The sequence below is a fragment of the Gadus chalcogrammus genome, chromosome 4, assembly GCF_026213295.1.
Source record: "Gadus chalcogrammus isolate NIFS_2021 chromosome 4, NIFS_Gcha_1.0, whole genome shotgun sequence".
NCBI lineage: Eukaryota > Metazoa > Chordata > Actinopteri > Gadiformes > Gadidae > Gadus > Gadus chalcogrammus.
In genome coordinates this window covers 28809783-28825754 of record NC_079415.1, presented here as the reverse complement: position 1 = coordinate 28825754, position 15972 = coordinate 28809783, and the positions used below count along the sequence as shown (strand labels likewise).

The 15972-nt window shown below is 42.0% G+C and overlaps 1 protein-coding gene across 2 annotated transcripts; it reads right to left on the bottom strand.

Annotated features, from left to right (window-relative positions):
* Window positions 1-84: 84 nt before the first annotated feature.
* Window positions 85-15078, bottom strand: LOC130380325 (uncharacterized). 2 transcript variants are annotated; one of them, XM_056587496.1, is made up of 7 exons: window positions 14882-15078; window positions 13185-13297; window positions 12841-12907; window positions 10114-10226; window positions 9768-9831; window positions 9009-9292; window positions 85-561 (listed from the first exon to the last, which is right to left on the bottom strand). In XM_056587496.1, exons 1-7 carry the CDS (start codon window positions 14991-14993, stop codon window positions 493-495), a joined length of 822 nt encoding a protein of 273 aa, XP_056443471.1. In that variant the 5' UTR covers window positions 14994-15078; the 3' UTR covers window positions 85-492. The 2 variants fall into 2 exon arrangements, 1 of the variants encoding a protein (XP_056443471.1); XR_008895252.1 differs by lacking the exons at window positions 85-561; window positions 9009-9292; window positions 9768-9831; window positions 10114-10226; window positions 12841-12907 and having other exon boundaries at window positions 12936-13297; window positions 13970-14967.
* Between the last annotated feature and the right edge of the window lie 894 nt (window positions 15079-15972).

Sequence of the window (15972 nt, the reverse complement as noted above, 5' to 3'; positions counted from 1 at the left end):
ATAAAGCGAGGCATTTTGTATCTGTACAAGTTAAAGAAACTCTTTAAATGTACGCAACATTGACACAGAGGGTTTAAAATGTGTACTGCTGACAAAGATTCACAGTTTTGGAGAGGGACGTCTCCTCCAGCCCCCTCCTCCCTAGACTCAAAGCTCAAGTGGTTGGCCAGGTTAAGGACACTCAACGAACACCAGCGCAAAGTGATCTGATCACAACATGACATGCGAAGCGCAATAATTCTATTTCGACACTAAAAAGCAACAACGTCTCCTTCCCTCTAAGCTGATCTGCTAACATTTATACATTTTGAACCCTTCTGGGCTCTTGACTGATTCCATCTTTGAAATGCAACTCCCAAGTTTAACTTTGGTTTTAGCAGGGTGCTGGTCATGATGCTTTTCCAAAGAGGACCAGGCTTTTTAGCGCAGGTAGAATCAAGTACATTCTCAGTTGATCATGGTTGTTTTCTTGCACAGATGCAATGTGTATTACTAACCTACGGCGGGCAAGCCTCCACCAATATCCTCTTCAACCTTGATTGAAATGGTGTCTGGGGTCTGCTGCTTTCCACATAAAGAAGGAAACACAGACAAGACATATTCTTTCATTTTCACAGAATAGTTGTCAATCCCCACTAACAACACATTATGCCTTTTCAGACTACCAAGCTGGTTCGGTCGCGGCATGGAACGTCCTGCAATTTCAATGTCCTATGTAAAACTGAGGGGTAAAATCCCCCTTCGTCTTGGAGCTGGCTTTCTCGGTACACCGGAGAACGCGGGCCTACACACGGAGAGTACGTCTCCTTACAATGGATGCAAAAAAATATTTACATATTTTTTGACTCAAGACCCTCGCATGCAAGAATGAGTTCAAATCTGGGTGTAGGCTAAAACGAGATTAACTCTTTACAAGTGCAAAAATGCTGAAGTATTCTTTATTTTGCTAACCACTTTGCTGACGAAGCATTGTAAGGAAAGTTTTTCTGGTACCTTCTCTTAGATCGACCATCTTTCGTCTGCTTTAAATGCGACTGCATCACCTTCTTTCCCATGATGGTCAGCAACTTGCAGATTTCACCGTCTATCCAGTTACAACTATTCATGTTGATATCGCTGCATCGTCTCTGTTGTAGAGACAATGCAGCAACACCTCTACCCAAGCCTCGCCCCTAGAACCGCAAAGCTGTCTTATCGCATTTACATCAAAATGAAACCGCCAATATGTGTAGGGTCAGAGCATCAACTGGTTGTTATGACACCTTCCAATCAGGATTTCGACCCCTGCACAGCACTGAGACCGCCCTCATTAAAGTTGAAAACGAAATCCGTCTTAACACAGACTCTGGCAAAACCTCAATACTAATGCTACTAGACCCCAATGCTGCATTCGACACTGTATACTTTTGGACAGGTTAGAAAACTGGGTGGTGCTTTCAGGCACAGTCTTAAATTGGTTCAGACCTACCTACAAAATAGGAACTACTTTGTTTCCATTGGCAACTTTGTATCAGAATCAACCATCGTGATGTGTGGAGTCCCACAAGGTTCGATCTTAGGACCCTCTTTATTCAACATCTACATGCTCCCACTAGGGCAAATCATGCAAAATAACAATATTGACCATCATTGCTATGCTGATGACACGCAAATCTATGTATCGCTATCACCAAATGACTATCGGCCCATAGATCTGCTGTGCCAGTGCATTGAGCAAATGAAAGACTGGATGTGCCGAAATTTCCTTCAGCTAAATGAGGATAAAACAGAGATAATTGTATTTGGTGCTAAAACGGAAAGGCTTAAAGTAACCCAAAACCTTCACTCGCTGTCCCTGAAAACCTCAATCAAAGCCAGAAATCTACGGGTTATCATGGATTCTGATTTACATTTCGAAAGTCACATCAAATCAGTTACAAAATCTGCATATTTTCACCTTAAAAATGTAGCAAGACTTAGAGGGCTCATGTCCATCGAAGACTTACAAAAACTTGTACATGCCTTTATCACTAGTAAGCTTGATTACTGCAATGGTCTCCTCACAGGTCTCCCAAAACAAACTCTAAGGAAGCTTCAGCTTGTTCAGAATGCTGCTGCTAGAGTTTTAACAAAGACCAAAAAATTTGAACACATTACACCAATTCTTAAATCGTTACATTGGCTTCCTGTAGGTCAGAGAATTGATTTTAAAATCATGTTGCTTACCTATAAATCCCTACATGGTTTAAGCCCAAAATATTTAACTGATATGCTTCCACTACATAAGCCTTCTAGAACACTAAGATCTTCTGAGACCAATCGGTTAATTATCCCCAGAATAAACACGAAACATGGGAAAGCAGGATTTTGCTACTATGCAACAAATAGCTGGAATAAACTCTGAGGATTTAAGACTAGCCCCAACTCTGAGCACCTTTAAAACAAGATTGAAGACTTTTATTTTTGCTTTAGCTTTCTGCTAAATCTTAAATACTTTGCCTTTATTTTACTAAAATGCCTTTTTAACTTTCCCTTTATTTTCTATTTTTTAACTCTTTTGAGAAGAGGTGTATAACGGTTAGAGTCCTGAGTTTGCATTTGTTTAAGGGTTAGAGTCCTGAGTTTGTATTTGTATAAGGGTTAGAGTCCCGAGTTTATATTTGTATAAGGGTTAGAGTCCTGAGTTTGCATTTGTATAAGGGTTAGAGTCCTGAGTTTGTGTGTGGGTGGAATTCCAGAATAAGGCCTTTGGTCGGGGTTAGAGTCCTAGAATCTGGGTTAGAGTCCTTGAATAGGAATTGCATGTCATCCAGAGAGACTGTTGATCTGGGGCCGTATTCACAAAGGATTTTAGGGCTAAAAGTAGGTCCTAACTGGCGAATTTAGGAGTAACTCCTAAAAATAATGGGCGTGTCACTCTTAAATTTAGGACTCCTAACTTTTTTCACTAAGAGCAATTCACAAAGTATTTTAGGCCTAAAAGTAGCACCTAAGTCTAGGAGAGCTTAAAAGTCCTCAAGAGGACTCCTAACTCAGTAAGACCTATTCACAAAGAATCGTAAATGCCTGCGAGACGAAATGTTAGGCTATTAAACTTGTTGTGGAGCTAATCGCAATGCAATAACATCCTCGACTAACAGGAATAATCAGATTATTCCCGAAATAAAATGTTTGGCCATACTACGTTATTTAGCAACAGGTGCAATGCAACTTTGCAATGCCGACGATTTAAAAATATCGCAACCATCAGTCAGCCGTGCCATAAACTTTCCTTTGGACATTCAACAATTACACAGGATCAAAGCCAACTTCATGGCAATTGAAGGTATGCCCGGTGTGGTCGTTGCTATTGACGGGACGAACATAAAAATAATTGCGCCATCAAAAGACGAGGACGTGTTCGTCAATAGGAAGAAAGTGCATTCCATCAACACGCAGGTTGTTTTTGATGCAAATTTTAACATAGCCTACTGGATGTTGTTGCAAAGTGGCCTGGATCTTCAGCTACCCATGATTCGCGCATTTAATGGAGAGCGGTCTGAGGCAGCTTTTTGAGATGTACCAGTTGGGTGTCATTTGCTGGGAGACAGTGACTATCCAGGCAAGAAGTGGCTCTAGACACCCTACCTCAATCCACAACCGGGAGCACAGTTAAAGTATAACATGTAAGTGATTACGCATATTACGCTTAGTCCTACGTGTAAAACACATCGTATTGGCTCTTTGACGCCTTTTATTTGTTGAATCCATATTTATTATTGTTTACTGATTTCTTCCATATATGCTAGAGCACACAAACATACAAGAAATGTTGTGGAGAGAGGAATTGGGCAGATGAAACGTCGGTTCATGTCCTCCACGGCGAAATACGCCTCACCCCAGTGAGGGCAAGCACAGTCATTACTGTATGTGCCATTCTACACAACCTCTGCAAGCGGAGGAACATGCCACAGCCAGACGATGATGATGATGATGATGATGATGATGATGATGGCGATCAACATGACAATGAATTTGGCCGGCATTTAGGGATCACTTTGAAAACACATTTTAACACCTTGGCACAAATCCGTCAACACTTGTGTAGTTCATAACATTTATTTTCTTTTAAATGTTACGTATTTTTATTGTTTGCTTTCTCTCTCTCATGAACGTGCAGGCTACAACGTCATTATCGTGGTCTGCACAAAATTGTCATCATGCGTGTATTCTGCTAACTGCACTATAACTACTTAATAGGAATTCATTTCTAGCCTAGGCTATTTCCTTGTTTTTCGGTGATTCAGTGGGCTCGTCTGAACAACCAATCACCGAACTGACCACTTCTAAACTCGTGCACGAGAATTGACGTAATCCATAGCAACGGCGCGTCACTCTTAGTTTACTCTTTGTGATTTATCCTTAGTAAGAGTAGGTCTCAGCGGCTTTGTGAATAACTTTTAAGAAAAAACTCCTACGTAAAATGTTTTAGCGCGAGTTAGGAGCACTCCTAGCGGTAAGATAAAATGCTTTGTGAATACGGCCCCTGATCTTAAATACATTGCACTTTCAATTTTACTTACTAAAAAGCCTTTTTAACTTTCAATTTAATTTTCTATTTTTACCAGAAAGATACACGATCTGATACCAGAGAGAAAGGATAAGGGTTACTAGAATCCGGGTTGGAATCCCAGAGAAAGTACCAAGTTCCTTTAGGTCGGGTTGGAGTCCCGACGCGGTTACCAGAGAGACTGTTGATCTGGGGCCATATTCACAAAGCATTTTATCTTACCGCTAGGAGTGCTCCTAACTCGCGCTAAAACATTTTACGTAGGAGTTTTTTCCTAAAAGTTATTCACAAAGCCGCTGGACCCACTCTTACTAAGGATAAATCACAAAGAGTGAACTAAGAGTGATGCGCCGTTGCTATGGATTACGTCAATTCTCGTGCACGAGTTTAGAAGTGGTCAGTTCGGTGATTGGTTGTTCAGACGAGCCCACTGAATCACCGAAAAACAAGGAAATCGCCTAGGCTAGAAATTAATTCCTATCAAGTAGTTATAGTGCAGTTAGCAGAATACACGCATGATGACAATTTTGTGCAGACCACGATAATGACGTTGTAGCCTGCACGTTCAAGAGAGAGAAAGCAAACAATAAAAATACGTAAAATTTAAAAGAAAATAAATGTTATGAACTACACAAGTGTTGACTGATTTGTGCCAAGGTGTTTACCTAAAATGTGTTTTCAAAGTGATCCCTAAATGACGGTCCACTCGGTTCCACACGGCCAAATTCATTGTCATGTTGATCGCCATCATCATCATCATCATCATCATCATCATCATCATCATCATCATCATCATCATCATCGTCTGGCTGTGGAATGTTCCTCCGCTTGCAGAGGTTGTGTAAAATGGCACATACAGTAATGACTGTGCTTGCCCTCTCTGGGGTGAGGCGTATTTCGCCGTGGAGGACATGAACCGACGTTTCATCTGCCCAATTCCTCTCTCCACAACATTTCGTGTATGTTTGTGTGCTCTAGTAGCCTGGCGATGTCATACTCATAATTCTAGTCAGAATATGAGTCTGAGACCGAACTATTGGGCTGTGATTATAGGGCGGAACCGGGAAGGAAAATGCCTCTTCGCTCAATTGGATAGACCTAAAACCAATCAGAGCAACGTAGTATGTGACGTATGTTGTGCGAAGCACAGCTATTCTCAAACTAACTCAACTGAGCGCACGTTCGAAGAAGTAGAAAAAGAAGATGGACATAAACGATTTATGCCGGTTTTGTAAAAATAATTTAAGGACACACGGACAAATTGGCAACACGGTCAGCATTTTTGAGAAAAAAAGTAAAAGCGCTGAGCGCTCTTTGGTTACGTGGTTGATTACGTTAATGTGTATCATCTGTCCATCAACGTATAAAGCCCGCCCTTACAATTTGATTGGTCAGATCACTTTTTGATCTGACCAAATACCTCCCAACGAGCTCAATTCCAGACTGAATCTCCCAGACCAAATATTTTGTGGGCGGAGTTCAGACTGGTATCCAGGCTAGTGCTCTAGCACAGGGGTTTTCAAAGTGTGAGAGAGTGAGCCCCCCCTCAGAGAAAAAAATTCAGCTGAGCCCCCCCCCCCCCCAATTTTTTTTTTTCTAAAGACCTGTGTTTTGAAAGCTATCTTAATTATTTTACACATTTTAAACATCTCTGATCATAATTTTTTAAATATTTGAAACATATCTTTTAAACATTTGAAACATATTTTTTAAACATATTTTTTAAACATTTTAAACATATTTCTGAAACATTACAACATCTTTGTGCGTTTTTAAACACATTTCTTAACACAATTTAACAACTTTATCTAAGCATGTTTTATCTTAACCTTTTGAACATCTTAATCTGTGTAAACTGCCAGTTTACACAGATTCATTCAGGGTCCCCGACTCTGAATTTTCAGAGTCGAATCAGATCTGCTTTTTCAGTCCAGAGATTCGACTATTCGGCGGGGTTTGTTTACCGGCGTTGCTATGGTGACCTAAATTATTATAAGCAACTGAATACGATGCCGGTTTGAAACTAAAACTGTGATTCTGAAAAAAGTATAAATGCTATCAAAATTCCGTTGGACAGAATTGAAGATATAAGTGTGTAGATTTGTTCAATGGTTTGAACGATGGTAAACGGTTGAAAAATGAATGAGTTACGAATCGATGTCTAGAAGTAGGTGTATCAGAATGGGCAGACTTCTTCAATGAAAACAGCTGAAAACGAAGCGGTATGAAACTAAAACGGTGGTTCTGAAGAGATTTTAAATGATATCGAAATTCTGTTTCGATATTATTGAAGATACAAGTGTGTACATTTGTTAAATGGTTTGCACGAAGATAAACGGTTGAAAATTGATTTAGTTAGGTTACTTCTACAGTTGAAGTACGATTGATGATTTGAATCATCGACTTTCAGGTTTTTCTTCGGGTTATTTTTTTCTCACGTCGCGCCCCCCCTGAAGAACTCTGGCGCCCCCCAGGGGGGGCGCGCCCCACAGTTTGAAAACCACTGCTCTAGCATATATGGAAGAAATCAGTCAACAATAATAAATATGGATTCAACAAATAAAAGGCGTCAAAGAGCCAATACGATGTGTTTTACACGTAGGACTAAGCGTAATATGCGAAATCACTTACATGTTATACTTTAACTGTGCTCCCGGTTGTGGATTGAGGTAGGGTGTCTAGAGCCACGTCTTGCATGGATAGTCACTAGGGATGTCCCGATCCGATATTTGGATCGGATCGGCCACCGATATTAGCAAAAAAATGCATATCAATATCGGATCGGCCTGCACGGGAAAATCCCGATCCGGACTCCCGATCCAGTTTGTTTTCAAAACTCCGGTCCGTGTTTTCGAGCGCACCAATGTAGGTAATCCATTCCAGTTTTTTTTCAGCTTTTCCCCCCAAATCCGGTCCGCGTTGTTCAGCACACCTAGCGCACACCTAGTGTTGGCTTTTTAAGCCTTGGTTTACACTCTTGTTGTTCAAGAACAGAGCACTGATGCCAATTCAGTGTGTGTGGTAATTTGACTATTTATTATTTTGTCTATTTTGTGTTTATTTAACCCTGAATAAACAGGTCAGCTTCTCATTACCAACTATTGTGGATTATTCAAACTAACCTAATTGAGTTGGCTAGTTGTTCTTAAGAGTAAAACCCTTTTCAACATGAGTAGTACAACAAAATAAGTAAATATCTTTAATCTTTAATACATGCTTGGATCGGCCGGTATCGGTATCGGCCGATGCTAAAAGCTACAATATCGGAATCGGATCGGAAGTGCAAAAAGCTGGATCGGGATATCCCTAATAGTCACTGTCTCCCAGCAAGTGACACCCAACTGGTAGCCTACATCTCAAAAAGCTGCCTCAGACCGCTCTCCAAATGCGCGAATCATAGGTAGCTGAAGATCCAGGCCACTTTGTAACAACATCCAGTAGGCTATGTTAAAATTTGAATCAAAAACAACCTGCGTGTTGATGGAATGCACTTTCTTCCTATTGACGAACACGTCCTCGTCTTTTGATGGCGCAATTATTTTTATGTGCGTCCCGTCAATAGCACCGACCACACCGGGCATACCTGCAATTGCCAAGAAGTTGGCTTTGATCCTGTGTAATTGTTGAATGTCCAAAGGAAAGTTTATGGCACGGCTGACTGATGATTGCGATATTTTTAAATCGTCGGCATTGCAAAGTTGCATTTCCCCTGTTGCTAAATAACGTAGTGTGGCCAAACATTTTATTTCGGGACTAATCGGATTATTCCTGTTAGTCGGGGATGTTATTGCATTGCGATTAACTCCACAACAAGTTTAATACCCTAACATTTCGTCTCGCAGGCATTTACGATTCTTTGTGAATAGGTCTTACTGAGTTAGGAGTCCTCTTGAGGACTCCTAACTCAGTAAGACCTATTCACAAAGAATAGGTCTAGACTTAGGTGCTACTTTTAGGCCTAAAATACTTTGTGAATTGCTCTTAGTGAAAAAAGTTAGGAGTCCTAAATTTAAGAGTGACACGCCCATTATTTTTAGGAGTAACTCCTAAATTCGCCAGTTAGGACCTACTTTTAGCCCTAAAATCCTTTGTGAATACGGCCCCTGATCTTAAATACATTGCACTTTCTATTTTACTCATTTCTTTGCATATGTTTTCTTTTACTTATCCATTATTAAATTTATTGTATGACAATGTTTATATGTGAAGCACTTTGAGTCTGCCCTGTGTATGAAAAGTGCTATATAAATAAAGTTGCCTTGCCTTGCCTAATAGGGGTGCGAAATAAAGCCGGTCGATTACCTCGGTCAGTGTAAACTCGCGGATCACACAGGGGAAAAGTTGGGCATAAGACGGACATATTTGGGAGTGTAAAAACGTTTACTGAATCATAAAGGTGTGGGCTTTCTATGGATCTGTTTTAGAGTTGTAACAGAGGAAGCCTCTCTTTTGGATGGTGAATGAGAAGATGATTTCCAACCTGCACACTCAGCTCCTCGTGGCAGACCAGCCGCTCGCCGCGCTCCAGGCTCTTGGCCGCGCTTTGGTCCGCAGACAGCGAGTTCAGGGCCTCCACTTCTGACGCGGTGAAGAGGGTGTCATGGCCGTCCACCGCCAGTGGGCCCTCCCCTTTTCCGTAGACGCTCAGAATCTTCAGTTCCTCGCTGTAGATGGACATGTGGGAGGAGCCAGGGCCGTCCACACCCAGACTCTCTGAGATGGCGCCGCGCTGAGTGCTACGGTCTCCAAAGGCATCGCAGTCTTCTGCAGAGGGAGAAAAAAAGGAAAAATCAATTGTTTTGATACATTATTTGCATAAAAGGAGGCATTGTGTATTTGTACACGTGAGAGAAACTCTTTAAATGTATGCAACATTGACACAGAGGGTTTAAAATGTGTACTGCTGACAAAGATTCACAATTTTGGAGAGGGACGTCCCTCCTCCCTAGGCTCAAAGCTCAAGTGGTTGGCCAATGGCCAGGTTAAGGACACTCAACGAGGACCAGCGCAAAGTGACCTGATCACAACATGACTTGCGAGACGAGCGCAAGTTTTATTCTGACACTAAAAAGCAACAATGTGTCCTTCCCTCTAACCTGATCAGCTAACATTCATACATCATGAATTCATTGATGTTTGAGAATGATAAACCAGCTCATGTGGCATCTGTCTTGAAACCCTTCTGGGCTCTTGACTGATTCCATTGTTTTCTTGCATAGATGCAATGTGTATTACTAACCTACGGCGGGCATGCCTCCACCAATATCCTCTTCAACCTTGATTGAAATGGTGTCTGGGGTCTGCTGCTTTCCACATAAAGAAGGAAACAAACACAAGACATATTCTTTCATTTTCACAGAATAGTTGTCAATCCCCACGACTGACAGATTAGGCGTTTTTACACTGCCAAGCTGGTTCGGTCGCGGCTTGGCACGCCCTGCAATTTCAATGTCTTGCCTGTGTATTTTTTTTTTGTGGATTCAAGACCCTCGCATGCAAGAATGAGTTCACATCTGAGTGTAGGTTAAAGTGCGATTAACTATTTACAAGTGCAAAAATGCCAAAATATTCTTTATTCTGCTAACCACCAGTTCCTCGCTGTGACTGGACATGTGGGAGGAGCCAGGGGCGACCACCGCCAGAATCTTTGAGGTGGCGCCACGCTGAGTGCTACGGTCTCCAAAGGCATCGCAGTCTTCTGCAGTAGGGAGAAAAAAAGGAAAAAGTAATTGTTTTGATACATTATTTGCATAAAGGGAGGCATTGTGTATTTGTACACGTTAAAGAAACTCTTTAAATGTCTGCAACATTTACACAGAGGGTTTAAAATGTGTACTGCTTGCTGACAAAGATTCACAGTTTTGGAGAGGGACGACACCTCCAGCACCCTCCTCCCTAGACCCAAAGCTCAAGTGGTTGGCCAGGTTAAGGACAACCACGAAGTGGTTGGCCAGGTTAAGGACAACACAAACACCAGCGCAAAATTACCTGATCACAATATGAAATGCGAGGCAAGTGCAATAATTATATTTCGACACTAAAAAGCAACAACGTGTCCTTCCCTCTAAGCCAGTGCTTTCAAACCCGCGGCCCGCCGGACGATATTTTGTGGCCCCCTACATGACATCAAAGTTTAGTCACTTTTTCATTTTTGCTGAGTCGCTGCGCTTGCCCAGGGGCCTCATTTATAAAGCTTGCTGCGCACAAAAACCTTGCATAAGACGGAGGTGAAATGTACGTAAGCCAATGGCATGGCTTCTCCCAAGTGTTTGTGCGCTAGTGTTGGCTCGTTCGTTCTCGAACCGGTTCGAATGACCGAGCCTTTAGGACGAACGAACTGATCCGGTTCGTCTCTCTCGTTCGTTCGGTCGTCTCGTTCACCATTCGATTCACCGGAAACTCGACTGAACTGGGAGGAGTCGTTCACGAATCGTATGTTCGTTCAGCCTGGTTTCCGGTAGCGGTAGATCGTATCATGGAATGGACCCCATTGCACGGTTCTCAGATGAGTCAGTCAGACTCAGTTGAGTTAGTGCTACCGGAAACTCGACTGAACGAACGAACAAACGATTCGCGAACGACTCCTCGTGGCGAACTGAATCATGCGAACTGGGTCGTGGAAACGAATCATTGAATCCACCACTAGTGTGCGCTGGAGATACGCCCTTCTCTCCTGTGTGACTCCTCTGATGTATTTCGAGCTAACTGAAGCATCTGAAACAAACCGCTTAGCAACCGAGTTCCTCAAGTTGTGGAGCTTCATATCCCTGAGCATTAAATGTGCGTCAATTTTTCTCACTGCAAACCTTGGTAGGCTATTTATAGAAAATGTCTATGTTTTGACATGTTTGATTGCATTTTATACCTGCATTGGCCTGGATACGTCGGTAGGTGTGTGTGTGTGTGTGTGTGTGTGTGTGTGTGTGTGTGTGTGTGTGTGTGTGTGTGTGTGTGTGTGTGTGTGTGTGTGTGTGTGTGTGTGTGTGTGTGTGTGTGTGTGTGTGTGTGTGCGCTTGTCTTCCTGTGTGTCCAGTGGGAGAGGAAATATCGACGGTGTGAAAGAGTGTTTTGTATCAAGTTGAGGCAGACACATAATGATTGAAATTTATACATCATGAGATAAAATCATGCAATACATTTAGGAAATTATTACATGCATCTCCTATCAAAAATATTTGACCCTGGAAGTTTAAACAAATCAGTTTCTCTGCCGCAATCATCTGCACGCCTAGGCAGGGCTCCAGACAAACTTTTTCCTTGGGTGCACTGGTGCGCCTACATTTTAAATTTGGGGGTACCAGCACGTATTTATGGTGCACCCAAGTTGTGAGTTGTTGAGAGGGGGGGGCCACGGGCCCCCGGGCAGCTGCACCGGTTGCACCGTAGATATTTACGCCACTGATTAATAATATTTTGACCATTAAATAAATGCCTTCAGTAAGACCTGGGGGGTATACCATGAACCTCGCTGAACATACCCGGCAGTAACAAAAGTGTCCGTTATGTCTGTCCGTGATGTGTCCTGAAACATCTCTGGACCAGCGGCGACATAATGGGCGTCTTATCACTATTTGGCATTGTGAATTTGATTTTAATGAAAGCACAGCAGGAGAGAGCTTTTCTCTGCCTGCTCCTTCAATTAAGAAGGAGGACAGCACAGCTACGTCCGATCTGTATATTTACCCCCACCACCACCGCAAACAAGAGGAATTTAAATGCGAGTCCGCAACCAAGACTGGTGGGAGAGAGTGGTCTCCCTTAAGAAGTATTTTAACGTTCAGCCTGCAAAAGTACTAGTAGTAGCCTACTCATCTACAGTTATCTCGGACGCACGCGGACACTACGATACGCGAACACGTCATTAATAAACACCCATGTCCCGTCGCTTAGCAACCGGACACGGTTGTACCAACGGAGCTCAGTGGACCAATTGCGAACTACTGCATATTTGTACTTTATTGTGGAATACTTGATGCGGCCCAGCCTCACCAAAACTCTACCTCCAGCGGCCCCCAGGTAAATTGAGTTTGAGACCCCTGCTCTAAGCTGATCAGCTAACATTCATGCATTATGAATTCATTGATGTTTGAGAATGATAAACCAGCTCATGTGGCATCTGTCTTGAAACCCTTCTGGGCTCTTGGCTGATTCCATCTTCGAAATGCAACTCCCAAGTTTAACTTGTGTTTTAGCAGGGCGCTGGTCATGATGCTTTTCCAAAGAGGACCAGGCTTTTTAGCGCAGGTAGAATCAAGTACATTCTCAGTTTATCAAGGTCGTTTTCTTGCATAGATGCAATGTGTATTACTAACCTGTGGCGGGCAGGCCTCCACCAATATCCTCTTCAAGCTTGATTGAAATGGTGTCTGGGGTCTGCTGCTTTCCACATAAAGAAAGAAACACACACAAGACATATTCTTTCATTTTCACAGAATAGTTGTCAATCCCCACTACCGACAGATTAGGCGTTTTAACACTGCCAAGCTGGTTCGGTCGTGGCTTGGCACGCCCTGCAATTTCAATGTCTTGCCTGCGTATTTTTTTTTTTGATTCAAGACCCTTGCATGCAAGAATGAGTTCACATCCGAGTGTAGGCTAAAACGCGATGAACTATTTACAAGTGCAAAAATGGCAAAATATTCTTTATTCTGCTAACCACCAGTTCCTCGCTGTGACTGGACCAGTGGGAGGAGCCAGGGGCGACCACCGCCAGAATCTTTGAGGTGGTGCCACACTGAGTGCTACGGTCTACAAAGGCATCGCAGTCTTCTGCAGACGGAGAAAAAAATGAAAAAGTAATTGTTTTGATACATTATTTGCATAAAGGGAGGCATTGTGTATCTGTACAAGTTAAAGAAACTCTTTAAATGTACGCAACATTGACAGAGAGGGTTTAAAATGTGTACTGCTTGCTGACAAAGATTCACAGTTTTGGAGAGGGACGTTTCCTCCAGCACCCTCCTCCGTAGACTCAAAGCTCAAGTGGTTGGCCAGGTTAAGGACACTCAACGAACACCAGCGCAAATTGATCTGATTGCAACATGACATGCTAGGGAAGCACAATAATTCAATTTGGACACTAAAAAGCAACAATGTGTCATTCCCTCTAAGCTGTTCAGCTAACATTCATACATTATGAATTCATTGATGTTTGAGAATGATAAACCAGCTCATGTGGCATCGGGCTTGAAACCCTTCTGGGCTCTTGACTGATTCCATCTATGAAATGCAACTCCCAAGTTTGACTCGTGCAGGGCGCTGGTCATGATGCTTTTCCAAAGAGGACCAGGCTTTTTAGCGCGGATAGAATCTAGCATCAGCCTACAATCTATGCTGCCAAGAATCTACTGTATCAAAGAACAAAAATACTCAATGAGGAAAGTAAACACCATCATTTTTAAAATGGGGCTGCAAAGACTTTAAGGATAGCTGTGTGCCTACAGTATGCGTTTCCAGGTGCTCCGTCTGGCAGGCAACATCCCTTGCGAGAAGCTGCTGAATGTAAGCACTTGATGAGCTGGCCTGCTTAGAGAGAACAAAGTAAAATCAGTACTACATTTTTTATATTGTATATAGTCCAGCAGCAAGTTGTAAGAAGATATAAGATAAGCATGTTTAGTGAATTACATTAGCCTAATACTAAAATTAGTTATATTAAATGATATTACATCATTGATTTGATTACATATTTTAAAGTTCATCAACTCAATACCATGACATCAAGCTCTGCAGAAATCTGCTAATAACCCTTTGATTTGAATCAGGTGTGAAGGGGAAAACATGCCTATAATAGAGTGTTCCAGGTACACTTTTTTGCCCGTAAATAACCAGGTATAACTGGGAGTACAAGAGGGTAGAAGGGGGCGAAAACACGGGTTCCCAGGAACGCACCATATGTATTTAGGATGAGTTTTAACAGGTCATTCTCCTCATCAGTAAAACGCTAGAACTACTGCGGTCCAGTGGCCGGTAGAATACAGTTGTATTCGTTTGTTGTATGGTGAGCAGACATTGTTAAACATTGCATTCCCCTGGTATCCAAGCAGTAGAGATCATTGCCTGTACCCCCTTTGTTGAATTGTGCCCATTCTCGTATGATGCCCCTTGCTTGCTGAGGTGCACACTCGAGTTACAGTGCGTGTATTTATAGTTATGAATGGGCGGCAATGTATTAGTCCGCTGTCCTTTCTTTAATAGGTCCATGGTATTTACACACATAACTGATACTGTCTACCAATTAGCGACAGTAGCTTGGCTGTTAGCTGTAGCGCTAATGCTAAAGCAACATTATAATGCTAACAAGGTAACCATATACAGTACAGCAACACAATGATATGGCGTTAGTTAACTTACTTTTTCGAGGTTTTGTACATCCAAACACTGAGCAACTGCGATGATTCGCTCTTCTTCTTCTTCTTCTTCTTCTTGGGGTTTTACGGCGGTTGGCATCCACAACTTGGTGCATTACCGCCCTCTTCTTATTTAGTTAATGAATCAAAACAAAAAAAAAAATCCAAACACTCACTCATTCACACCTTCTTTCTACTCTATATCCTATCATATAACCCTGTTTCTCTCAAAAAGCCAAACAATACTTTCATACAATTCCTCTTCATTAATCTTAAAATATTTTCCAAAGTAAACTCCTGCATACCCAATTCTCTCAATTGATTTTTCATACTTTCCCTCTCCATCCCATAACCACTACAGTTCATTAAAACATGTTCCACTGTCTCCTCTACCTGGCACCCCTCACATAATCCAGTGTGGTGTTTACCTATCAAATTCATTGTTTTATTTAGTGCACTGCACTGTGCCCCAACCTTAACCTTATCAACATTTGTTCATCCTTCCTCTGACCACTATACCTTATTTTAACATTAACACTTTTTTGAATATTATATAAATATCTCCCTTTCTCCTCACTGTCCCATTTGTCTTGCCAAATTTTGTTAACTTTTTCCCATATCAGGCTTTTAACTTCTGCCTTACTTAAACTGATATTCATTTCTACTTTTTCCTTCTCCAATGCCTTCTTCGCCATCTTATCGGCTTTCTCATTTCCCTTCACCCCTACATGAGCTGGAACCCATAAAAAATGTATTTGCCTCCCCTGCTGAACGATTCTCGTAATTGACTGTAGAACTTCATATAACAAACCTAGACTACTTGAATAAAACAACCTCATACTTGCCAAAACAGATGCTGAATCTGTACATATCACAATTTTTTCCACTGTACTTGATTCCACCCATTTTAATGCGACCAGCACCCCCAACATCTCCACTGTATAAACGCTCAAATTATCTGATGTTCTTCCATTAAACTCTATTCTTTTTGATGGAACAACTACTCCAAACCCTGTCACTCCTGTCTCAGGTTGTTTGGCACCATCTGTAAAAACATGAACATACTCACTGTACTCTATAAGAAGATGATTATTC